The sequence below is a fragment of the Populus nigra genome, chromosome 2, assembly GCF_951802175.1.
Source record: "Populus nigra chromosome 2, ddPopNigr1.1, whole genome shotgun sequence".
NCBI lineage: Eukaryota > Viridiplantae > Streptophyta > Magnoliopsida > Malpighiales > Salicaceae > Populus > Populus nigra.
Window position 1 is genome coordinate 37,677,565 of NC_084853.1, and position 11,864 is coordinate 37,689,428.

At 34.6% G+C, this 11,864-nt stretch overlaps 1 protein-coding gene across 3 annotated transcripts; it reads left to right on the forward strand.

The window, feature by feature from the left end:
• Positions 1 to 1,231: 1,231 nt before the first annotated feature.
• Positions 1,232 to 8,841, forward strand: LOC133682732 (E3 ubiquitin-protein ligase COP1). 3 transcript variants are annotated; one of them, XM_062106233.1, is made up of 13 exons: positions 1,232 to 1,681; positions 1,879 to 1,956; positions 2,375 to 2,530; positions 2,752 to 3,102; positions 3,431 to 3,588; positions 3,707 to 3,772; positions 4,244 to 4,322; positions 5,058 to 5,213; positions 5,309 to 5,407; positions 6,268 to 6,372; positions 7,189 to 7,368; positions 7,917 to 8,027; positions 8,109 to 8,841. In XM_062106233.1, the coding sequence occupies exons 1-13, from the start codon at positions 1,373 to 1,375 to the stop codon at positions 8,277 to 8,279; spliced, it is 2,019 nt and encodes a 672-aa protein (XP_061962217.1). In that variant the 5' UTR covers positions 1,232 to 1,372; the 3' UTR covers positions 8,280 to 8,841. The 3 variants fall into 3 exon arrangements, with proteins under 3 accessions (XP_061962217.1, XP_061962219.1, XP_061962218.1); XM_062106235.1 differs by having other exon boundaries at positions 1,540 to 1,681; positions 1,842 to 1,956; positions 2,371 to 2,530; XM_062106234.1 differs by having other exon boundaries at positions 1,540 to 1,681; positions 2,371 to 2,530.
• Positions 8,842 to 11,864: the final 3,023 nt, after the last annotated feature.

Consider the following 11,864-nt stretch of genomic DNA (forward strand, 5'->3'; position numbering starts at 1 on the left):
TTTCTCTTTTTAAAAGGAGTTCAATGATGTTGTTTCTTTTTCTTTGAACATGACGAGAAAAGGAAACCAAGTTTCATCTGGTTTATTTTAATTTGATGATTTTTATTTTTTGAAAATGATTTTGGATTGTTAAGTGATTCTTTGAGGTTTATATAGTGTTTTGAAAGTATTTTAGGTTAAAACAAGTTAAAAAAAAGGTTTTAGAGTCCAAAAACATGAACTCTAATTCCCTAGTAACTAGAGGTAAACAAAAAAAAAAAACCAATCAAATATAGGCCATCTACCTTAAAAAATAAAAGAAAACACATTGTTCGTTCCAAAGGAAAAAAACCCATCTTTCTTTTAATTTTTAACTCATTTATTTAATTATTTTTATTTAAAGGTGTGTTTGGGAACGTAATGCAAACCGCGTTCCCAAAAATTTTTAATTTTATTTTTGCTTAAAATGATTTTTTTTATATTTTTAAATCGTTTTGATGTGTTGATGTCAAAAATAATTTTAAAAAATGAAATTTTTTTTCATTTTGATGCATTTCTAAACGAAAGATATTTTAAACTACCACCGCTACCACAATCCCTAAGATGCCCTAAATATTGTTTCATTCTCTCTCTCTCTCTCTCTCTCTCTCTCTCTCTCTTATTTCCTAAACAAATTGAATTAACTTTGTTTTTTTAAATAATGATTTATCTTTTATATTTTTTAATTGTTTAATACTTCAAAGAGATTAGTTTGATTTGTATTGAATTTTTTCCTTTTAAATTTTATATGAATTAGTAGTATTTGTATAAAGTTTTTATAAAAACCAAAATCATTTGTTATTAGCAACAATATTTTTAGTTTATTTTATAAAATATAAACAATATATTTTTGTTTTTCAATTAAAAAAAATCATGATAAATAAAAATATATTTATAATAAAAATTTTATATTAAAAACCAACTTAAAGCCCAATAAACATGTTCTCGTGAACAAACTTCCTCAATGAAAAACAAAATTTAAAAATGCATTCACAACATTCACATATTTTTTATTATATTTAAAATTACCTTTTAATTCACAAGACTAGCATGCCTTCAATCTCCTTAAGTATGAGATTCTTTTGTTTTGTTTTGTTTTTTTTTTTAAAAAAAAAACCCGAGAGAAGCGGTCGTGTCACGTGTACCATTCTCACCCTCACAACTCACAAGCCCACACTGGACCCCACACCCTTTCTCTATCGTCTCCCCATCATCTCATTCTCTGCGACTCCAAATGCAAGTATGCAACACAAAAGAAAAGCACAGAGACAGCACAGATTTTGTTTTATTTTACACTACACCGGAAGTCCGAAACAAACAACGAAGATCATCTCTCTCTCTTTTTTTTTAATAAATGGAAGAGGTTTCAACGGGGGCCATCGTCCCAGCGGTAAAGCCAGAGCCGAAACCCTCAACATCCACGGCTGCCGCAGTTGCGTCGCCTGAGCCCTCCTCCGCCCGGAGCGCAGAAGAAGCTGAGTTAGAGAAGGATTTCCTCTGCCCGATTTGCATGCAGATTATAAAAGATGCCTTCCTCACAGTATGTGGTCACAGCTTTTGTTACATGTGCATCACCACTCACCTCCGTAACAAGAACGATTGCCCTTGCTGTAGCCATTACCTCACTACCAATCAGCTCTTCCCTAATTTCTTGCTCCAAAAGGTTTTTCCACCTTCTATTTGCTTTTTAATATCTCTAATAATTGAAATTATCGATTTGTTTAATTTAACACACTGATTAATTGTCAATTTTGAAAAAAAGGGATTGAAAACTAAAATAAATAAATAAATTTTTTGAAATGATATTCACTTGGAAATTGCAGCTCATTGTGAGTTGTTGTGTACGGTTCACATGTGTAGCTATTAAAGAAGGCCTCTGCTCGTCAAACATCCAAGAATGCGTCGCCTATTGAACATTTTCGCCAATCCTTACAGCAGGTCAGTCCATTGCATTCTAAATCACTTTAATTTTGGTCTTCACCTTGTAAATCACTTTTTTGTGATTTTAAATGAGAGGATTAGGAGAATTGTAGCTTTGCATAGAGTTGGAAGGGCGATTTGCTTGTTACTCACATAATTCCGATAAGACCAGAGTGGCGAAAGAGCTCCTTGGACCGAATGCTTATAGTTGTATTTTGAGACGTTAGTTTAGTGATATTCTACCACTGTTAACAATTGTAAGAAATTTGCATGAAATTTTTACTACTCTGAAAAACTATATGTGATTGTTTATTCTGCAATCTCTGAAATTTTCGCGGGGTTGTTTAGATGCAGAAAACAGATTAAGTCATGCACAAAATTGATTTTTCCTTTCACATACATGTGAAAATGACACATTCTCGTGATTGCTAGTCAGGGTTGTGAAGTTTCAATTAAGGACCTGGACACCCTCATGTCACTTCTTGCAGAGAGGAAGAGAAAAATGGAACAAGAAGAAGCTGAGAGAAATATGCAGGTGCTGCTAGACTTCTTGCACTACTTGCGGAAGCAAAAGGTGGATGAATTGAATGAGGTATGCTTCTAAATGCTTGGCCTGTTCAATCCTCATCTCCCTTCCCTTCCATTATGGATTGATGGATGGATTCTTACTTTCCATTAATATCTTCCAATCTTCCTTTGTCTTTCTGTGTTTTTGACTTATTTGATTGTTGATGGAACTACCATCCATAATGTTTGTTGAGATGGTTATATTTGTTGATAAATAGATTGATGGATGGATTCTTACTGTTGTAGGTACGCACTGATCTTCGATATATTAAGGAGGACATAGATGCTGTAGAGAAACACAGAATTGAGCTGTATCGTGCCAGGGATAGGTATTCTATGAAATTGCGAATGCTTGGAGATGATCTCACTGTGAGAAAACCGTGGCCTTCAACAATTGATAAGAACCACAGTGGTGTTGTCACCAGTTCTCTTAATGCCAGAGGGCTGACTACTGGGAATATTCCAATCAAGAAAATGGATGGAAAGGCTCAAGTAAGCTCTCATGGGCTCCAGAGAAAGGATACATCGGGTGGGTCTGACCCGCAATATAATCACTCAGGTTTATCTGCAGTGAAGAAAAAGCGCGTGCATGCACAGGTTGGTAATCTTTAATGGAGTTTGGTGCATGTTTGTTAATGGGAAGTATACAACTCCGACTCTTCAATATACAAGTATTGCGCGGATAACAAAAAGCCAAAAGCATAAAACCTAATGCTATTGGTCAACCTCATTGGTTTTTAGATGTCAATACAGCTAGTAATCTAGCTCTGCTCAACATGAAAGAATCTCATCCTACTCACATTGAGCTGATTATGTGTATATTATTGTTGCGGTGCGATTTCCCGGATTCCTTTTTAGGAACCATTTTTAGAAACTTTCAAATGATGTTCCATTTTCTCCTTGATTCATTTTTCTCTCATTGCAGTTCAATGACCTGCAAGATTGTTACTTGCAAAAGCGCCGCCAGTTGGAAAATCATCCACATAACCAGTCAGAAAGGGATAAAAATGTCATTCATAGAGAGGGCTACAATGCTGGTCTTGCAGATTTTCAATCTGTGCTGGGTACATTTACTCAGTACAGGTATAAATACCAATTTTCATTTCATTTTTGAAATATTTTTCTATGTTGGCATATTAGCACGTTTTTATCTCATATGTTTGTGGTTCATGTGTAGTTTTCATTTGTTTTTTTGACACAGTCGGTTAAGGGTCATTGCTGAACTCAGGCACGGGGATATATTTCACTCAGCCAATATAGTATCAAGGTTAGTTAACACTATTGAATGCCCATCAGATTAGGTGAATTTGGGATGACAAATTGTTTTATTTTTCTTTAGGATATTTGAATACTTTATTATATTTCAGATACAAAATTGTGCTGGAGCAATTGTCAGTTGTAAATATACAAGTGGTGTTTCTTCATTAGGAAAGTTGCTTTTGTCTTTGGTGAATGGTATCCCTAAATAAGTAGCAAGTAATCTACAAAAACATTTTGATGGTTAAAATAATTGGATGCAATAATTGGTAGTTGGTGTACTTTACTGGTTGAAGTGGTGGAGGGTTGGTTTTCATGATGCTACCTGTAGCATTCGTTGAACATGTTAGTATTCTAATGGATCCAATAAACTCTTACTTGAGTTATCAATCTAGCTTCTCTTTTTGTCTTGTGTTTTATGTTTACTTTTACAGTTTATTCAATTCTTCTGAATTGTATCAACTTAAAATGTGGACTGCAGCATAGAATTTGACCGTGATGATGAATTTTTTGCTACTGCTGGAGTTTCACGGCGAATCAAAGTGTTTGACTTTTCTTTTGTAAGATAACGTTCTCAGTTTTTATTTCAAACTCCTTTTCATTTTTGCATAAAATGTCTAGGGAAACAAGAAAAAGAAATATGCTGTAGACAGTTATGTCCTGCAGTTTGATCATGGTATTATTTGAGTGTTTACCATCCATGGGCATATTCCATTGAGTAGCTTGTGGATTTATAATAGAAAGTCTGATCAAGTGTTTGATGGGTGTATTTTCATTAACATCTTAAAATTCTTCATTCACAAAAATTCTATGGAGAGCTAGATTCAATCTGACCAGAATACCCTTCTGTGGTTCTACCTGCACATATGAAACATTCTTTTTTTTGTTTTGCAGTCAGGGGTATCCTGAGTGCAACTTTTGAGCGCCAGTAACCCACATTGAGATTAGGGGATTTATGAAAACTTTGCTTCTCTAGCTTGAGGTTTGAACACTAGTAGCTAAGGAAGGAGCACACCCTTCTAAACATCAGGCCAAGCTTCTGTGCTTATGAAAAATTAAGAACAGTGTTTTCATTTAATAATTTTTTGGGTACTTATTGGAAGCCATATTCAATTTTGTTGGACATATCATCTTGTGGTCTGGTGGTTTTACCACATAGGAACTCAGGAAATCTACCAGAGGAGAGCATCAATATAATACTTCCTGGTCGTTCGAGTTACTGCATTATAGTCTGAACATGAATCATTGTGTTCTTTAGCTGGTTATTTATCATTGATTATGCTATTTCCCTCCAGGTTGTGAATGAACCTGCAGATGTGCACTGCCCTGTTGTGGAGATGTCTACACGTTCTAAACTTAGTTGCTTGAGTTGGAACAAGTTTACTAAAAATCAAATTGCCAGTAGTGATTACGAGGGAATAGTAACTGTTTGGGACGTGACAACCAGGCAGGTACTAATTGAAGTATTGTGGTCAACTTATAATACTATCGTATTACTTATGTGCTATTACCATAGTTTGCTTACAAACATCTATTAACTTGGCAGAGTGTGATGGAATACGAAGAGCATGAAAAACGTGCATGGAGTGTTGATTTTTCTCGCACAGAACCTTCTATGCTTGTATCTGGTAGCGATGATTGTAAGGTATGCTAAAACTAATCTGTATCAAGTCTAGTTTACTTACAACTGCACAGTCTAGAATCCCTACCAAAAAAAAATAAAAATAAAAATAAAGCAATATCTAGGATGGGATTGCTGTCCAGAAGAAACAGGCAAACCTGTGGTATTATTGTGCATATTTTATTTGGTACTCTGTACTTTTGGAAAATTCTGCTCTACTTTTCTACCAAGTTTGAGTTGGTTATACTGGTTTTTCATATTTGCATTATTTCCAATTGCAATAATGATGCTATAATTTTCAATAGCATTCAAACTCTTGCATTTTCATGGGAGTTTTTTTTTTTTTTTTTTTTTGTCATTGCTAGTATGAAAAAGCCCCCAGGCAATTTCTTTGGTTTGGTTATTAAAGCACTTCCTCTGTAAGTTTGCAAAGAGATCAGTGGTGCCCTTCCATATCTTTTTGCAGAAATATGAAGTTTTATTTGTTTTTTATTGTGGACATGAAGAAAATAATTTAATATGAAAATTCTACTGCTGGTGTCACACGGGAAAATTCAGATACACAGGTAGGTGCATGTTCCTGTGCATGAACACTGGTATTGAATAGCTGTGATGAGCTGTTGAATGATGATAATTTGGGTTATGCTTCTGCCTATTTTTCAAGATAAATTAGCAAAGTGCCTATAATGAATGGAAAGTCTATGTTTTACATGGAAACAGTTTTATGTGTAAAGTTCAAGTTGTGAAGCATGTGCTGGCAAGACAAACAACACCAAAGTAAAAATATTATATGGTGGCATGGTCTTCCTCTTGAGTTGTATTATATTCAAAGGGAGGTACATTTTTACGAACAATATTTTGAATCCATGCTCTATGTAAACCAGGTCAAAGTTTGGTGCACAAAGCAGGAGGCTAGCGTTCTAAACATTGACATGAAAGCAAATATTTGTTGTGTCAAGTACAATCCTGGATCTAGCAATTATATTGCGGTATGCTCCTGCAACGAACAACTTTCTTCTTTTTTTCTTCAAAGAGACAAATAACTATTCTTGACTTGGTCTCATACTCCAAATCCTTGCACCTATACAAAAGCAAGCATTCGTGCATGGATTAAGACATTCTGCTATTTGAAATCCACTTTTGGGTTTATTTGGTGTTTGGGTTTGGGCCTTGCACACTTGATAAGGGAGTGGGATGATGTGGCCTACTAACCTTTTATGAAAATCTTAACCTTAAGGATTTGTTTGTTAGGAGTTGAAAGAGGGGGAATAGTTAGCGTAGTAACTTCCCACCCTCTCTCATCTTGTTTAGAACACAAAAAGAGTGGCGAGGAGCATTTAACCTCAAAAATGTGGTGCATTGAGAGTAAGTTGTACCTTTGAAAACTCGTGTTTTTCAATACATCAATTATTTTTCCTTATGAAAAGTGGGACGTTGTTGACATGTGGGTCCCATCAATTATCTTTACTTCCAACACATCCAACCAAACACCATTAACACTTCGCAGTTAATATTTTATTACACTCTTAATCTTTTAAAACTTAAACCTCTTAAATGTTTCACCTCCGAATTTTTTATCTGATACCAAATGCAACTTAGTGAAAGCATTTGTTTAATGTGACCTTGAAGAAAGGCTGGGCTAATCAGATGTGTGTAATGCACATCTTTCATGAGGTACCTTTGATTATTTAAATCACAAATTCATAACACCGTGGAGCTTCACCCTCTGGAATGGACGTACTCCTGTTATTTATTTCCATACAGAATATATATAACCTTATGCATGAGTTCTGAATTATTTTCAGGTTGGTTCAGCAGACCACCAGATTCACTACTATGATTTGAGAAATGTCACCAATCCACTCTATGTGTTCAGCGGGCACAGGAAAACTGTTTCATATGTAAAATTCTTATCTAACAGCGAGCTTGCTTCAGCGTCAACAGACAGCACATTAAGGTTATGGGATGTAAAAGAGAATCTGCCTGTAAGTCATCTGTTCATGAAACAGTTATGGTTGCACCCTTCTTTTTCAATATAAATACTCTATACTAGTAATAATGTAATGCTTGAACCCCAAAAGAGATCAAATATTATTTGCTTTTTCCCAAAAGAATTATTTCTATCTTGCATTTCATATCGAGTCTTCATAAGTAGTATCGATTCTCATAAGCTAAATTGGATTTTGACTTGGGACTTCATAATTTCAAATTGTTGATGGGAAAATGAGTCCGTTCATGAATTACACATGGAAAATCGTTTTCAAATGATGGTCCTCAGTAAAAAATTTGCAATAACTGAACCGATTAAGTTCTAAATCTGGATTAGTTTCTTATCCTACAGTCTGAAAATTTTCCTTGTTGGATAAACTACTGGAAGATTGTGCTTGCTTGAATAGATTTAACTTTCATCCACGTTATTTTAGTATTCCCCTTGGCTTTGCGTGATTGGCATCGTTTCTTTTTGTTTATTGCTTAAATGATATATTAGGCAAAGTTGAATAGCTAAGTCACGCCTTTTGAGTTATGCTTTCAGGTTCGTACCTTTAGAGGCCACACAAACGAGAAAAACTTTGTGGGTCTCTCAGTAAGCAGTGAATATATTTCATGTGGGAGTGAAACAAATGAGGTCTTTGTCTACCATAAGGTTAGCTATAAATAAACATCATCCTTCGTAAATTTTCATTTCCAAGTTCATCAAAGTGATGTTTTGGCTTTTATTTTGCAGGAAATCTCTAAACCTGTGACTTGGCATAGATTTGGTTCCCCTGAGATGGATGATGCGGATGAGGATGCAGGATCTTACTTCATCAGTGCTGTTTGCTGGAAGAGTGATAGTCCTACAATGCTATCTGCAAATAGTCAGGGTACAATAAAAGTATTGGTTCTTGCAGCTTGAAGAAGTAATAAAAACAAGAAAAAATGAAAGTAATACAAGCACAGAAAGAACTTGTGTTGGAATTGTCTGTTCTACTGTTATGGAGACAGTTCTCACTGTTTTGTGGATGTAAATTGGAGCCTGAAGCTGGGTGGATCTTCTTCTTCTTTTGTTTTTAACTTGACGAATTTTGTCGGGGTTTTACAGTTCTGGAGGCTGTGAATTAAGGAAAATTACCTTAAAGAAAAATTATTACACAACCAGTATCATGCGGATCAAAACTGCGATTGGTTGGTGCAGTGGACCCTAGTATGAATACTGGGTGCTGCAGCAAGGGCCGTGTAATGGTTTCTCATGGGTTAAGTAAGTAAATCTCATAGATCATGTAAATAATTGTTGTTATTTCTTGGCGGATAACTGTATGAAAAAATAATTATCACTCGGGGTTGGTGCAGTAACGTGGTCTTTTTATCATCTCCGTCATCATCATTTTGTACTTGTATTTGACTCCATAGAATCGATGGAGATGTAGCTGGAACTGATTCTCTTAGCTCATGCAGTTCAAGACGGCTTTTTTTTTTTTTTTTTTTTTACTGTGACAACAACTTTAAAAGTAAGTTTGGTTATTTTTATGCATCTGTGCTAGCTTTTTCTTAAATTTTCCTTTAAACCGTAACCACAAAAATTATAAAAAGGTTGAATTATCTGAAAACATGGCTTTTGCTTTAAATTTCAACTCAGCATGCTTAAAGCCCTCGACTAATTAGTCCACCTCTGCAGACTGGTTTTTTCTTATGGACCGTTTCTAACCTAACCAGGAAAACGCATCAGATATGGTTTGGCCATCAACGGCCCTAAATGCAGTGGAAGGCAGTCGGCCTTTTGTCAATAAACTAAGAGAATATTTGACATTTTACAGGAAGCGTTTTCTATTTTTTGTGGCAGAGCAAACAGCCCTTACAGCTACTACCGCACCAGCCTTCGCGAAAGCTTTCTGTGAGTGCAGAGGGAAATCATTTTCCCTTGCATGAAATGAAAAATGGAAAAAAGAAAAGTGAAATATATAGTTCCAGTTCACCATGGCCACTAGAGAGGTATACAGGCAGAAAAGAGAAGAGTAAGCTCATCCTAGCCGGCGCATATTTCTCGTCTCACACGCACACATATATATTACTCATAATGTGGCGAAAAAGAAAAGAAACAACCAAAGGTTGTGAACACTATTGAAATTCCTTCCATGCAAATTGTATTTAAAGTAGATTTTATTTCCTTGAGTGAATGAGATCAGAACTCATCGAGCATGTTAAAAGATATGCAGCCAACAAGCACATTGCTTGATTAACAAGCAGAAACCCATAACATCCATAGAAAAAAACTGAAAAGAAGACTGGAGAGGGACACCAAAACATGCTACGTACGGACAGAAAAAGAAAAGAAGCTGCATCTTGTTCTTTCTCAACTGAAGCTGATATGCTATGTAGCCAAAGCATATATCAAAACAAGTCATAAGCATAACAGCTCATATTCAAAGAACTAAAGCAAAGTACACTGAGAGTTTATAAAGAAATAATTGAAGTTAAATACATTAGAAGTATAAGGAGAGAATCACATCTCAAAACTGGAAAAAAAAATCTTACTCTCGAAGCATGAGGATCTAACAATATTCTTGGACTTGCAAGGTCAAGAAAACTCAAGCCATCTTTATGGGCTTGAAAAAAGAAGAAAGGATATATAAGAAGGATAAGCTCAGGAGAGATATAGCCATGACCTCTATATTAACATTATCTTTCTCTGTTTTATTTCACCTTGACTCAAGACAAACATTGGTGCTACAGTTCCCGGTTGAGCCATGGTGGGAACCAGAGAGCTTGGGGGGAGGAGGACAAAGTTTTGGAGACAATAATGGCTCTTGGGATTTGACCTTTTGCTGAACAGTGCCATGAAATATATGAGGAAGATGGTGTTGCTATTTATATGCAAAATGTGGACTCAGAATGAAATAAAGGTCGAGGGTATAAATGGCTGTTCGAAAAACAGGTGGGTTGATGTGTCATTTTCCACATAGGAAGGTGCGGCTACAAAACGGACGGGAAATGGGAATATGTTATCCTGGGATTCGGTAGCAAAGCAGCAAACTACAGCATAAAGGCTTTTGAAAAATATTCCCCTGTGTAAATCTGAAACCTTGACTCAAGTTGATGTTCTATAGTAAGAAAAGAAAAGAAAAGAAAAAAAGTTCTCTCATGAGTCTAAAGTAAACTTCAAAGGATATTGAACTTTCTACAACTGATTGATTGATGGATTCTGAAAATTGAGGTGGTTGTTGAACTTTAACTTCATGAATACTTGCAAAAACAAGTCTTTCAATAAACTTAATTTTTTTTTTTTGATATTTGAGTTAGCGTTGATATAAATAAAAATAAACCCTTAAGATAATTTTTAATTTTTATGTGTTTACATTAAAAATATTAAAGATACAAGAGATAACGAGAGGTTGAAAAAGAAAATATAAACTCTTCTTTTCTCTGTATGTATTTATTAATAGAGATGAATTTAAAGTTTAATATACATTAGGTGATTCAAGGGTTTTTATATACCTATGAATCACGTTAATTACAAGGAGTTAGCTTGAGCCCAAACCACTTAAGTGATGGGCTTCGACGAGACTAATTCAAATCCATCAAAGTGGTTTGAGTTTAGGTTGGTGGAACCCGAGCCCAACCTTGAGCCCTCATTGGCTCAGGTTGGTGGGCCTCCAAGAGCTAGCATAAGCCCAAATCAAATGAGTGGTGGGCTTGGATGGGCCTAATCCTGAGCTCATAATGAAGAACAACTTGAAATCGAGTACTTAAAACAATCATTATCCTCTTGTCTTAATTTTAGGTTGAAATGCTTATTAAATTAAATAAATTTTATAGGGAGCCATGTTTCTTTCGATCCAGTATATGATGTATCATGTTAACTACAAAATGCTTGTAATTAATATGTATATTTGTTATCAATGTTATCCTATAAATTTTGTAAACAATAATGAATAAATTATGTTAAAATGCAATTGTCAAGCATATAAAATTTTCATAGAAGGAAAATTATATAAACATGGAATAAAAAGGAAATCTTAATTATATAGTGTAATTGTTTTCTTACTGAATGATTTTAGTGGTAATTTATTTAAGAAAAGATTACATTGAACCTCTTATAGTTTGATTATTTTTTCACTTTACTTTCGTGTTTTGAAAAATTAAACTTTACATTCTCAATTTTAATAACTTTATAACACTTTACATCTTTTAGATTTAAAAATAACAAAATTACCGCTATATGATTGTTGACAAATATTTTTAAAAAATAGTTGTTTGACAATGGTTTTAAATTTACAAATATCATTACGTTCATGTTTATAACAAATTTAATCCCTCTTCCCTCAACATTAAACACAACTATTAACATATGTTTTCCTTTATCCCTCAACGTTTCTAGTAAACACAATCATCAAATTAAATAACACACCAACATAATTTTTCTTAACAATTCCCCACCATTTCAAGCAAGGTACTGGTTGTATTGGTGCCATTTAACACGCAATGCCAATACAAAATTCAACTC